This window comes from Oncorhynchus keta, chromosome 36, assembly GCF_023373465.1.
Source record: "Oncorhynchus keta strain PuntledgeMale-10-30-2019 chromosome 36, Oket_V2, whole genome shotgun sequence".
Taxonomy (NCBI): domain Eukaryota; kingdom Metazoa; phylum Chordata; class Actinopteri; order Salmoniformes; family Salmonidae; genus Oncorhynchus; species Oncorhynchus keta.
Window position 1 is genome coordinate 24,341,052 of NC_068456.1, and position 15,017 is coordinate 24,356,068.

General features: G+C 46.3%; 1 protein-coding gene across 1 annotated transcript in view; it reads right to left on the minus strand.

Annotated features, from left to right (window-relative positions):
- The window catches only part of LOC118371802 (sodium/calcium exchanger 1-like), a 58,888-nt gene extending 44,303 nt beyond the window's left edge, over positions 1 to 14,585 (minus strand). Inside the window, exon 1 of the mRNA XM_052498693.1 lies at positions 14,461 to 14,585. Within this exon, the coding sequence (XP_052354653.1) occupies positions 14,461 to 14,563 (103 nt within the window). The 5' untranslated portion in view covers positions 14,564 to 14,585. The remainder of the gene's footprint in view (positions 1 to 14,460) is intronic.
- Positions 14,586 to 15,017: the final 432 nt, after the last annotated feature.

Here is a 15,017-nt window from a genome sequence, read left to right on the forward strand (position 1 = left end):
TCTGTGAGCTTGTGTGGCCTACCACTTCTGTGAGCTTGTGTGGCCTACCACTTCTGTGAGCTTGTGTCGCCTACCACTTCTGTGAGTTTGTGTGGCCTACCACTTCTGTGAGCTTGTGTGGCCTACCACTTCTGTGAGCTTGTGTGGCCTACCACTTCTGTGAGCTTGTGTGCCTACCACTTCTTGAGTGTGGCCTACCACTTCTGTGAGCTTGTGTGGCCTACCACTTCTGTGAGCTTGTGTGGCCTACCACTTCTGTGAGTTTGTGTGGCCTACCACTTCTGTGAGCTTGTGTGGCCTACCACTTCTGTGAGCTTGTGTGGCCTACCACTTCTGTGAGCTTGTGTCGCCTACCACTTCTGTGAGCTTGTGTCGCCTACCACTTCTGTGAGCTTGTGTGGCCTACCATTTTGTGGCATACAGTTGACCGGGGAAGCTCTAGCAGGGCAAAAATGTGACGAACTGACTTGTTGGAAAGGTGGCATTCTATGACGGTGCCACATTGTAAGTCAGTAAGGCCATTCTACTGACAATGTTTGTCTATGGAGATTGCATGGTGGTGTGCTCGATTTTATACACCTGTCAGAAACGAGTGTGGCTGAAATAGCCAAATCCACTAATTTGAAGGGGTGTCCACATTGTGTTGTATATGTAGTGTAGAACCAATACGGCTATACAGTCAGTCACCTTTGACCACTAAACCAACAACATATTGCAGCATTCTACAGCTACTGCTGTCGGTAGCTATTTAGTTCTTATCATTATTAGTGAAGGGTTGAGTCAATCCCTCTGTCTTTCCATCTCTCTCTCTCTCTCTCTCTCTCTCTCTCTCTCTCTCTCTCTCTCTCTCTCTCTCTGTCTGTCTTTCCATCTCTCTCTCTCTGTCTTTCCTCTCTCTCTCTCTCTCTCTCTCTCTCTCTCTCTCTCTCTCTCTCTCTCTCTCTCTCTCTCTCTCTCTCTCTCTCTCTCTCTCTCTCTCTCTCTCTCTCTCTCTCTCTCTGTCTTTCCATCTCTCTCTCTCTCTCCCTCTGTCTTTCCATCTCTCTCTCTCTGTCTTTCCATCTCTCTCCCTCTCTCTCTCTGTCTTTCCATCTCTCTCTCTCTCCCCCTCTCTCTCTCTCTCTCTCTCTCTCTCTCTCTCTCTCTCTCTCTCTCTCTGTCTGTCTTTCCATCTCTCTCTATCTCTCCCTCTATCTTTCCATCTCTCTCTCTATCTCTCCCTCTGTCTTTCCATCTCTCTCTATCTCTCCCTCTATCTTTCCATCTCTCTCTATCTCTCCCTCTGTCTTTCCATCTCTCTCTCTATCTCTCCCTCTGTCTTTCCATCTTTTTCTCTCTCTCTCTCTCTCTCTCTCTCTCCCTCTCTCTCTCTATCTCTCTCTCCCTCTGTATTTCCATCTCTCTCTATCTCTCTCTCTGTCTTTTCTCTCTCTCTCTCTCTCTCTCTCTCTCTCTCTCTCTCTCTCTCTCTCTCTCTCTCTCTCTCTCTCTCTCTCTCTCTCTATCTCTCTCTCTTCATGTCTCCCTCTGTATTTCCATCTCTCTCTATCTCTCCCTCTACCTTTTCATCTCTCTATTTCTCCCTCTGTCTTTCCATCTCTCTCCCTCTGTCTTTCCATCTCTCTCCCTCCCTCTGTCAGTCCAGACCTTGTAGTATCCATGTTGGGTGAGTGTACAGTACATCCATCATTAAGCTATACAGTCAGTCCAGACCTTGTAGTATCCATGTTGGGTGAGTGTACAGTACATCCATCATTAAGCTATACAGTCAGTCCAGACCTTGTAGTATCCATGTTGGGTGAGTGTACAGTACATCCATCATTAAGCTATACAGTCAGTCCAGACCTTGTAGTATCCATGTTGGGTGAGTGTACAGTACATCCATCATTAAGCTATACAGTCAGTCCAGACATTGTAGTATCCATGTTGGGTGAGTGTACAGTACATCCATCATTAAGCTATACAGTCAGTCCAGACATTGTAGTATCGCTCCAGTGTTACACAAGAGAGGGAAGATCATTATGACTTGATTTCAGATCTGGTTAAATAATGAGATGTTAGGCCTGTTTGCTGAGGTATTTTCCACTGTGTTATTATCACGAGGGGGTGTTGTGTGTGTTTTTTTGTGGAGGGATATCAAGCTGGGTTTGGCCCATTAGGTTTGTCAGGGGTGTAGTTGGTGGAGGGATTCTTACTGGAGTCCAGGTCATTATCTACAACATTACTGTACCAACCTGAGTGCCTGTGCAGCTGGGTGAGCACAGTAATACAATAATGTTAAGCTGCTGCGATCGGCTGCTCACAGTGTATAGCTAAAACATAAAAGGGTCTTCTATTGTCGTTCACACTGGACAGGTGCAGTAAAATGTGTTGTTTTACAGGGTCAGCCACAGTAATACACCACCCCTGGAGCATATTAGGGTTAAGTGCCTTGCTCAAGGGCACATCGAGAGATTTTTCACCTTGTCGACTCGGGTAGTCAAACAGCAACCTTTCTGTTACTGGCCCAACGTGCTAACTGCTAGGCTACCTGCCGCCCTCTAAGAGTGGAGGGAGGGGAGAGTTAGGACACAAAACCTCCACCTCAAGCTTACAGAATCAAGATCAAACAGCATTTTCTGTGGACGTTCTTCAGAGCCAACAAGCCATTGTTGTATTCATGTACAGTGTTCTACAGCATTCTACATGAGGCTGGAAGGATGTTCTGTCACTATATTATAAAACCTGTCAAGTTCTGAGAGGAATATATCATGTCATACCATGACCTAGTTTTCACCCCTCTGAACACATAAACCCATGATGATATTACTGTCAGCTGACATGACTTTGTAGTGAGAAGCTATAGGACTACTGTGACTTGTGAGTCCTATTAAACCGTGTGAATTCAAATCCAAAAGGATGACGATAAAACAGAGAATGTCTTGGAGACTGGGTATGACTACTGGAACATCTCCTGCTATTATCTAATACCAACCACACAGGGTTCTATTGGCTCTACGGTCTCTTTCTCACTCCCTCTTTCCTTCTCTCTCTTTCCATCTCTCTCTCTCTCTCTCTCTCTCTCTCTCTCTCTCTCTCTCTCTCTCTCTCTTTCCATCTCTCTCACTTCTTCCATCTCTCTCTCACTCTTTCCATCTCTCTCTCTCTCTCTCTCTCTCTCTCTCTCTCTCTCTCTCCCTCTCTCTCTCTTCTTCTCTCTCCCTCTCTCTCTTTCCCTCTCTCTCTCTCTCTCTCTCTCTCTCTCTCTCTCTCTCTCTCTCTCTCTCTCTCTCTCTCTCTCTCTCTCTCTCTCTCCATCTCTCTCACTTCTTCCATCTCCCTCTCTCTCTCTTTCCATCTCTCTCTCTCTCTTTCCATCTCTCTCACTTCTTCCATCTCTCTCGCTTTCTCTTTTTCCATCTCTCTTTCTCTCTCCATCTCTCTCACTTCTTCCATCTCCCTCTCTCTCTCTCTTTCCATCTCTCTCTCTCTCTTTCCATCTCTCTCTCTCACTCTTTCCATCTCTCTCTTTCTCTAATTCAATCTCAATCTATGGGGCGTGTGGCGGTAATGTAGAGCCACCACTGTCACACAGCCCGGTGCAGTGATCTGATTTGGTGTGAGGGGAACAGTTCACAGTTTACAGCAGAGCAGTGCATTGTGGATTAGCGTCAGATCCAACGCCATTCGTTCCCCTCCGTCGCCCCACCATTCAAACCCAGTCACACTGGCGCAACAAGAGGAGGGTGGAGGTAAAGGGGCCAAATCAGGATCAAAGACTTTGGAGGAGGATATTGGAGCTGCAAATTCCATTACTCAGGGTGCTTTAGTATGGCTCGGTGACTAAGCATGTTTGTACTGTATTGGCTTGCCTTGACTATGTACCACATGAACAATTACATTCTTAATTTTACAGCGACAACCTGGATAAATAAATATGCTTTCAATATGTCTTATGCAGCTCAACACAGCCTACTACTGACTGACAGGGCTGAAAATGCTACAAAACTCACGTCAGCTGATCAGCATGTAAACCTCACCTACCATGAGAGGCTGCGGTTCACTGTGTCTAACGAGTGACTTGATGAACTCAATTAAAGGAGAGGTGAGTCTCAGGTGTAATTACTACTGCCTCAGTAACCTTGTTATCCATCCCCTTCCTCAGAGTGGTGGCTACCGCACCGTAACCCTGCAGAATACATCTGACTGACCCTGGCAGAATGTTCTGTGGAGGGATGGAGGAACGCTGTGTATTCTATATTAGTGTCGCTCTCAATCATCCATAGGACATCCTGGGAGAGAGGTTTGGTTATGCCTCCTGTGTCTTTCTCTCTCTGCCTGTTTTTCATTGGTCCTCCTCCTATCTTCTTTCTCTCTCTGCCTGTTTTTCATTGGTCCTCCTCCAATTTTCTTTCTCTCTCTGCCTATTTTTCATTGGTCCTCCTCCTATCTTCTTTCCCCCCCTGCCTCTGTTGTGTAAAACTGTGTGTTCATTGTGTTTCTCTGTTGTGTTAAACTGTGTGTTCATTGTGTTTTTCTGTTGTGTTAAACTGTGTGTTCATTGTGTTTCTCTGTTGTGTTAAACTGTGTGTTCATTGTGTTTCTCTGTTGTGTTAAACTGTGTGTTCATTGTGTTTCTCTGTTGTGTTAAACTGTGTGTTCATTGTGTTTCTCTGTTGTGTTAAACTGTGTGTTCATTGTGTTTCTATGTTGTGTTAAACTGTGTGTTCATTGTGTTTCGGTCGATACTTCTTCAACTTCTTTAGACATGTGGAGTTCAAACGTGCAGATTTGCCTTTTTGGGGAAAGCTATTCACACTTCTTTTTCTTCGGGAGGAAGAATGCAGAAGGCTTAATGGGAGCTGCCAGCTGTGGACCATTGCGAGGTTAGGTGGCCATGCTTTGATCATCTGGTTTCAGAGGAGAACAGAGAACATCTAAACAGATTGAGGAGAAGGAGGGCGTAGCTGGAGAGGGGTGTATGTAACAAGATCTCTTACCAGTCTCCAGATGACCTAGGGTGTGTGTCTGTGAATGTCCAGTACCACCCAGTCCACAGAATGCTCTCATTTGGTTCTGTATAGACTGAGCTATGTAATTCGTTAAGCTTTTTAAAATAGATATTCTTCATAAGAGTCTAACAGAGCCCACCCACCCTGTCACCTCGAGTCAGACTGCATCCACTGATGCTTATCTGACTGCAGGATGAAGCTCAGTGAAAACAATAGAATTCTATACTTCTTCAGCTGACACTCACAGTTAAGAGTCTTAACATCACCTGTTCCACATCCTGTTCCATATCCTGTTCCATATCCTGTTCCACATCCTGTTCCATATCCTGTTCCATATCCTGTTCCACATCCTGTTCCATATCCTGTTCCATATCCTGTTCCACATCCTGTTCCATATCCTGTTCCACATCCTGTTCCATATCCTGTTCCATATCCTGTTCCACATCCTGTTCCATATCCTGTTCCACATCCTGTTCCATATCCTGTTCCATATCCTGTTCCATATCATGTTCCACATCCTGTTCCATATCCTGTTCCACATCCTGTTCCATATCCTGTTCCATATCCTGTTCCACATCCTGTTCCATATCCTGTTCCACATCCTGTTCCATATCCTGTTCCACATCCTGTTCCACATCTTGTTCCATATCCTGTTCCATATCCTGGGCTAGCTGGAGCATTTTGACATTTTGAATCTTTAAGACTTGATAACATCTATATTATAAAGAATATGTAAAAAGCATCTATGTTATATTCAATAAACACGCTGTTTATATTCAATAAACATAACCTTTTTAATGATATTCATCCCGTACAGGTACTCTCCCAAACTATAGAGGACAGAATATCATGACTTCACAGTGGAGAGCCGGTAGTGTTCTGTGACCTTTCAGAGAGGGTTCGCACACTTCACATGCACTGTAGCAGAGGGAGTGTTACAGAATTTCATTCTTAATAATGGATATTGAGGTGAATTGGAGAGTACAGTAGCAATGCTATCACACTGTTATTGCCTTTGATGGCTACACTTTTTTCAGTGTTTTATTTCCACAAAGTTCTTCAGTGGATTGAGGCCTTAAAGGGGCAATCTGCAGTTGATACATCCATTTTTAGACTTATAAATGTATGAAATGTACCCATTGATTCTTCTAAATATAATTTATTAATGCCTCGTGAGCTTCAACTATCGTACCCCATCAGAACCCAAAATATAGCTTGTTTTACCTCAATGTTTGTAAAATAAATAAATATGTAAATGTAAACAAATACTGTATAGCCTCAAAACATGGTTAAAACTATAATTGTGATATCATGGATGGTCAGTCCTTGCATCCATAGCTCTGTATATGCATTTGATTACATTTCTCCAGCCCCATCCCTCAGCTTTTTACCGAAACGAGCCGGAAATAAAATGCGTAAACTGCTGATTGCCCTTTTAAGCCAAAGTCAACCCTTCCAGACTGATATGTCCAGTATGAACAAGCGTGTGGTGTGAGACTATACCTATAACGCCTCTGCAGTCTAGCCAATTAACCATAGATATAAACATTTATACCATCCCTGTCTCTGTAATGTGCCTGCTGTAATTAGTCTACTGCTCTACCCACATATTTACAAATCTCACATACATTTAAATGCATATTTACATTACACATGTCATCAACATTGTCTTAGTGTAATTAATGAACCCACATAGTTGAAGTCTCACTAGCTCAGTACAGGCGATTCATACCAGAGTGTCATTGTGGCTCTTATAGGTGCCAGATGTTTGCTTGTCTTTTTCTAGAGACCTGTCACTAGGAGAAGATAATTACAGCATTCATTAGCCACAAGCCCCCCAGACACTAGTTTAACACCACTACTTTAACACACACAAACTTCTACTCAGAAGGGAGACACTCACAAGGCCTTAAAAGAAATAGAGAACAGACAACAAAAAAAGAAGGGGAAAAAGAAGAGAGGCTTCGGACCCCAGTCACATACAGCTCTGAGACCCCAGTCACATACAGCTCTGAGACCCCAGTCACATACAGCTCTGAGACCCCAGTCACATACAGCTCTGAGACCCCAGTCACATACAGCTCTGAGACCCCAGTCACATACAGCTCTGAGACCCCAGTCACATACAGCTCTGAGACCCCAGTCACATACAGCTCTGAGACCCCAGTCACATGCAGCTCTGAGACCCCAGTCACATGCAGCTCTGAGACCCCAGTCACATACAGCTCTGAGACCCCAGTCACATACAGCTCTGAGACCCCAGTCACATGCAGCTCTGAGTCACCCCTGAGTCACATACAGCTCTGAGACCCCAGTCACATGCAGCTCTGAGACCCCAGTCACAGCTCTGAGACCCCAGTCACTCTGAGACCCCAGTCACATGCAGCTCTGAGACCCCAGTCACATGCAGCTCTGAGACCCCAGTCACATGCAGCTCTGAGACCCCAGTCACATGCAGCTCTGAGACCCCAGTCACATGCAGCTCTGAGACCCCAGTCACATGCAGCTCTGAGACCCCAGTCACATGCAGCTCTGAGACCCCAGTCACATACAGCTCTGAGACCCCAGTCACATGCAGCTCTGAGACCCCAGTCACATGCAGCTCAGCTCTGAGACCCCAGTCACATGAGCAGCTCTGAGACCCCAGTCACATCCAGCTCTGAGACCCCAGTCACATACAGCTCTGAGACCCCAGTCACATGCAGCTCTGAGACCCCAGTCACATGCAGCTCTGAGACCCCAGTCACATGCAGCTCTGAGACCCCAGTCACATGCAGCTCTGAGACCCCAGTCACATGCAGCTCTGAGACCCCAGTCACATGCAGCTGAGACCCCTGAGACCCCAGTCACATACAGCTCTGAGACCCCAGTCACATGCAGCTCTGAGACCCCTGAGAGTCACATGCAGCTCTGAGACCCCAGTCACATGCAGCTCTGAGACCCCAGTCACATGCAGCTCTGAGACCCCAGTCACATGCAGCTCTGAGACATGCAGCTCAGACCCCAGTCACATGCAGCTCTGAGACCCCAGTCACATACAGCTCTGAGACCCCAGTCACATGCAGCTCTGAGACCCCAGTCACATGCAGCTCTGAGACCCCAGTCACATGCAGCTCTGAGACCCCAGTCACATGCAGCTCTGAGACCCCAGTCACATGCAGCTCTGAGACCCCAGCTCTGAGACCCCAGTCACATGCAGCTCTGAGACCCCAGTCATGCAGCTCTGAGACCCCAGTCACATGCAGCTCTGAGACCCCAGTCACATGCAGCTCTGAGACCCCAGTCACATGCAGCTCTGAGACCCCAGTCACATGCAGCTCTGAGACCCCAGTCACATGCAGCTCTGAGACCCCAGTCACATGCAGCTCTGAGACCCCAGTCACATGCAGCTCTGAGACCCCAGTCACATGCAGCTCTGAGACCCCAGTCACATGCAGCTCTGAGACCCCAGTCACATGCAGCTCTGAGACCCCAGTCACATGCAGCTCTGAGACCCCAGTCACATGCAGCTCTGAGACCCCAGTCACATGCAGCTCTGAGACCCCAGTCACATGCAGCTCTGAGACCCCAGTCACATGCAGCTCTGAGACCCCAGTCACATGCAGCTCTGAGACCCCAGTCACATGCAGCTCTGAGACCCCAGTCACATGCAGCTCTGAGACCCCAGTCACATGCAGCTCTGAGACCCCAGGTCAGGCTGTTGTCAGCACGGATCACTCACTCAGACAGAGAGACAGAGAGAAAGGAATACTGGGAGATGGTGGGGCCTGGGGTCTAGGGCCCCAGTGGAGGGCCCCACTGTCTGTCTGTCTGTCTGTCTGACTGCTTGACTGTCTGCCTGACTGCCTGAGTGCCTGACTACCTGACTGCTTGAATGTCTGCCTGACTGCCTGAGTGCCTGACTACCTGACTGCTTGTCTGTCTGTGTCTTAATGCCTTTCTATTGTGAGGTATGTATACAAGGTAAATCATATCAGACATGTTTGTGTTTGAGTAAACATAGGTTACATTTCAGGAAAAACATTGTTTCACCCAACTCCAGTTCACTTTCTTTGGCAGAGTTTTGATTGCAAATATTTGAAGTAGTACTGTACTTAGTTCACATGAAGCGCTGCCAAATTCCTGGCTATAGGCCTCCTGGGTGGCGCAGTGGTCTAGGGCACTGCATCTCAGCACTAGCTGTGCCACCAGAGACTCTGGGTTCGCGCTCTGTCGCAGCCGGCCGCACCCGGTAGGTCCATGGGGCGATGCACAATTGGCCTAGTGTTGTGAGGGTTTGGCCGGTAGGGATATCCTTGTCTCATCGTGCACTAGTGACTCCTGTGGCGGGCTGGGCGCAGCGCACGTTAACCAAGGTCGCCAGGTGCACGGTGTTTCCTCCCGACACATTGGTGTGGCTGGCTTCCGGGTTGGATGCGTGCTGTGTTAAGAAGCAGTGCGGCTTGGTTGGGTCATGTTTCGGAGGACGCATGGCTTTCGACCTTCGTCTCTCCCGAGCCCTTACTCGTAGCGATGAGACAAGATAGTAATTACTAACAATTGGATACCATGAAATTGGGGAGAAAAGGGGGTAAAATAATAAAAAATAATAATAAAAAAACTTCCTGGCTATAAAATGAAACCTTATCTCCATAAAGCATGAAGATTGAGAGAGCTAATTGTGAACAAACATACTGCCAGCCTTAAATCTTGTTTTGGTTTTGTTTTCCTCTCAGGCAATCAGAGTTTCACATTAATTAGCAGCTGTGTTTGTCAGGGGGAAGTGGAGCTACTTCAGGGACTGCAGCTGTTTACCTCTCCACTCGTCTTAAAACACTGTCTCCTCGGTCTCCCTTCACATGAGTGGAGGCTAATGATGCTAACGGAGCTAGCTGTACTAACGGTGTTGGTGGGGCTCAGTTTAAAGAGGAGGCAGAGCAGTAATTACTGTTTGCTTGTTGGGCTCAGTCAGTCAGTCATCACCCATTATTTTTGATCGCTCCCTCCAGAGGCCTGCTGGGGATTCATGGACTGTGTCAGTAGAGACACACACACACACACACACACACACACACACACACACACACACACACACACACACACACACACACACACACACACACACACACACACACACACACACACACACACACACACACACACACACACACAAGAATGCACATACATTCACATACACTCATAGACACAGACATATCTGGAAATGTGCATGTACATCCTGGCCCAGCTACTGCTGCTGGCCCCAATCCTGACTTTGATATCCTGGCTCTGATATCCGCTTCACTGATTTCTACTCTCGTAAAAGCCTGGGTTTTCTGCTCGTTAACACTAGAAGCTTATTACCTAAAATGGATAATTTGAAAGTGTGGGTTAACAGCTCCAATCCAGATGTGTTGGTCATTACTGAGACGTGGTTAAGGAACAGTGTTTTGAATACTGATGTTAACCTTTCTGGTTTTAACCTTTTTCGGCAAAACAGATCTTCCAAAGGTGGAGGAGTGGTAATCTTTACCAAGGATCACCTTCAGTGCTCGGGTTTATCTCAATCTATTCATTCAAAGACTCAATCATAGACACTCTTACTGACAGTTGTGGCTGCTTTGTGTGATGTATTGTTGTCTTTACCTTCTTGCCCTTTGTGCTGTTGACTGTACCCAATAATGGTTGTACCATGTTGTGTGCAGCTACCATGTTGTGTTGCTACCATGTTGCTGTCATGTTGTGTTTATACCATGCTGTGTTGCCATGTGTTGCTGCCTTGCTATGTTGTTGTCTTCAGTCTCTCTTTATGTAGTGTTGTGGTCTCTCTGTTTACATTTTTAACCTCAGCCCCCGTCCCCGCAGGAGGCCTTTTGGGAGGCCGTCATTGTAAATAAAGATTTGTTCTTAGCTGACTTGTCTAGTTAAATAAAGGTTCAATAATAAAACATTATGATAATAACTAAACACACACACACACACACACACACACACACACACACACACACACACACACACACACACACACACACACACACACACACACACACACACACACACACACACACACACACACACACACACACACACACTTCCAATGTAGCTAGGATGAGAACAGATTGTTTTAGCAGTTTTTCTCTTTCCAGGGGAGCATAACTCAAACATGCTGACTGTTATATTAGGAATTGATCCAGCAGCACTGAGCTGGTTCAGCGGTAGTTACAGACTCTGCGCTTGTAAAAGATAACGTTATAATATAATAACTAGTCCACAGAATATGTGGCCATTACTGTGGTCTGTTACAGCCCTCCCGCCTCCCCTCCTGCATTCGGCCCTCTATCCCTCATACTGCTGCCTAGTTAATAGACTATAACAGGACATGGCTGGGAAACCAGGGTCAATAATCACCACATAGCAGAGGAGGCTGGGAAGTGGGAAGAGACATTAGGTAACCTGGTGGGTTTAATCAGATGGACAAAGAGGGACATTAGAGGGTAACCTGGTGGGTTTAATCAGAAGGACAGAAGGGACATTAGAGGGTAACTTGGTGGGTTTAATCAGAATGACAGAAGGGACATTAGAGGGTAACTTGGTGGGTTTAATCAGATGGACAAAGAGGGACATTAGAAGGTAACCTGGTGGGTTTAATCAGATGGACAGAAGGGACATTAGAGGGTAACCTGGTGGGTTTAATCAGATGGACAAAGAGGACATTAGAGGGTAACCTGGTGGGTTTAATCAGAAGGACAGAAGGGACATTAGAGGGTAACTTGGTGAGTTTAATCAGATGGACAAAGAGTGACATTAGAGGGTAACCTGGTGGATTTAATCAGATGGACAAAGAGGGACATTAGAGGGTAACTTGGTGGGTTTAATCAGATGGACAAAGAGGGACATTAGAGGGTAACTAGGTGGGTTTAATCAGAAGGACAGAAGGGACATTAGAGGGTAACTTGGTGGGTTTAATCAGAAAGGACAGAAGGGACATTAGAGGGTAACTTGGTGGGTTTAATCAGAAAGGACAGAAGGGACATTAGAGGGTAACTTGGTGGGGTTAATCAGAAGGACAGAAGGGACATTAGAGGGTAACTTGGTGGGTTTAATCAGAAGGACAGAAGGGACATTAGAGGGTAACTTGGTGGGTTTAATCAGAAGGACAGAAGGGACATTAGAGGGTAACCTGGTGGGTTTAATCAGAAGGACAGAAGGGACATTAGAGGGTAACTTGGTGGGTTTAATCAGAAGGACAGAAGGGACATTAGAGGGTAACCTGGTGGGTTTAATCAGAAGGACAGAAGGGACATTAGAGGGTAACTTGGTGGGTTTAATCAGAAAGGACAGAAGGGACATTAGAGGGTAACTTGGTGGGTTTAATCAGAAGGACAGAAGGGACATTAGAGGGTAACCTGGTGGGTTTAATCAGAAGGACAGAAGGGACATTAGAGGGTAACTTGGTGGGTTTAATCAGAAAGGACAGAAGGGACATTAGAGGGTAACTTGGTGGGTTTAATCAGAAGGACAGAAGGGACATTAGAGGGTAACTTGGTGGGTTTAATCAGAAGGACAGAAGGGACATTAGAGGGAAGGATCAGAAGGACAGAAGGGACATTAGAGGGTAACTTGGTGGGTTTAATCAGAAGGACAGAAGGGACATTAGAGGGTAACCTGGTGGGTTTAATCAGAAGGACAGAAGGGACATTAGAGGGTAACTTGGTGGGTTTAATCAGAAAGGACAGAAGGGACATTAGAGGGTAACTTTGTGGGTTTAATCAGAAGGACAGAAGGGACATTAGAGGGTAACTTGGTGGGTTTAATCAGAAGGACAGAAGGGACATTAGAGGGTAACTTGGTGGGTTTAATCAGAAGGACAGAAGGGACATTAGAGGGACCTATAGGCTTGATCATAAAACTCCCAGCAGTCACCAGCTTCTACAACGACGACACTAAAACACACAGGAAATACTTTAGCATCACTGCTTATGGCAGCGCTTTTGTGCTAACAGGTTGAATCATATTTCTCCTGTTGTAAAATAAAGTATTTTAAAGCTTCACTCCAGAGAAAGCAGAGATTAAATTGCTTCCATGGAATTGTATTTTCTCAGGGATCTGGCATCGTTAGACTGAACAAGACTTTGATCTTCTTTTATGACTTGTCAGGTTGTCGTGAATCTCGAGGATTGGGGGGGGTTGATCTTCATCCTGTATTTATGTTTTATTAAACCTCACTCTTTGATCAGTGTATCGTAAATCTCCATTGGGTTGTATGGTAAACGTGGCGTTATTAATAGATACATCGCGAGTGACATTACTAGGAACATTTCACATCCATAAATGACGGAGAAACAGTTAGGGGTGGACCAGTTATTAATGTTTCAGAGTTGAGATTGAAACTAAGAGGGTTTTTGTGAGGTACTAAGGACAAACTGAGTGGAGCAGACACACACACACACACACACACACACACACACACACACACACACACACACACACACACACACACACACACTTTTGGCCAGGAGTGCTGGGCGATAAAAACAATCTAATATCTACCATTATCTCCACAGTTTCTTCTGTCATTCCTTGTGATGAATACGGGACAGAGATACTTGGTGGGAAGGATATCCTATAAATATCCTATCATCAGAATGCAACATTTTAGTCAAGCATATGTCCACTAATGCACTAGGGCTCTTCAGGACAGAGTTGGACGAGCATTGTCTTTGTAGGCGTGAATTGTTAAGGCCATTGGACACAGGAAGTTGAGCAAAGTGAGAATCGCAGTTAGCCAGGAGGGAGAGAGCGAGGGAGGAAAGGTGCGTGTGCACTGAGTCAAATAGAGACTTTGGAGGTGGAGGAGAACAGATTAGAACAGAAAAGCGAGGGAGAAAGTAACAGTAAAGTAAAGGAGGAGAGGATAAAAGACAAGAGGAGAGGAGCCAAGTGAGCTCCAACCCCAGTGTATTTAGTTGGTCAGCTCTCTCACACCTGTCCGGCCTCTCCTTCTCCATTGTGGCGTCTGCAGCTCTAGGGTGAAGTAGCTGTGTTTATCATACACCTCACGGTCAAGTATTTTAATGGCTATGGTTTTCCTGCAGGGACACAAAACAACAACGTTGGGGAGTTGGAATCATGTATGTTAAACACACACACATAAGCACAGGCACAAGGACACACACGCACAATCACACAATCACACACACTTGACCAGTCGTGGGAATGAGAGGTGGTGGTGACACGAGGTGGGCTGCTGCACGTTCACGTCTGCTGAGGGCACACTGAGTGGGAGAGGAGCCCGCTGCTTGGTGTGTGTAACTGGTAGTCCTACTCTGTCCTGTGGTGACATGAACTCTACACAGTAGCCTCCTCCTGGTGCCCCCTGCTGGTGTGAACATGCAGTGTAGCGCAGTGCAGCGGACGCTGGGCCCAGAGTCAGAGGTCAGGGTAGAGGGGTCTGACCCCCACGACCTGTACCCCCCAGGACTATCTCCCCCACCTTGATTGTCATTGGTCTCCATCAGGCGGGGCTCTCCCATCTCCAAGTAGAAGGTCTTGTTTTTCTCATACTCCTCGTCGTCAACGATTCTGACCTTGATCATTTTGCTGAAGGAGGAGAAGAAGAAGAGAAGAAAAGGAAGAGACAGTGAGGAAACAACAGGTCGGAGTATAAAAGGAGGAAACGGAGAGAGAACAGAACAGAGGCAGCAGGCAGACAAACCACGCTGACATTGAAAGACAACAGGTGGAGAGGAAGATGAGTAGAAAACTGAGATGATTTTGTATGTTTTGATCAATGAACGGAAAAATGTCACTCGAAGGAATAGCGCCTAATCTCTCATCACACTTTATGATGATATTGACTGTTTAAATTCCTGCTACACACACACATCTGTTGAAGTGGGGCGTCGGGTACTGACTATTTCTAAGTAGATCTGAGTGTGTAGGTGAGGTGTCCTAGCTGTGGTCCAGCCCTGAGAGGGGTCTGACAGACAGACAGACAGACTGATCCTAGAAGTGCTGAGCTGGACTCTGACTGACCCAATGCAGCATCCA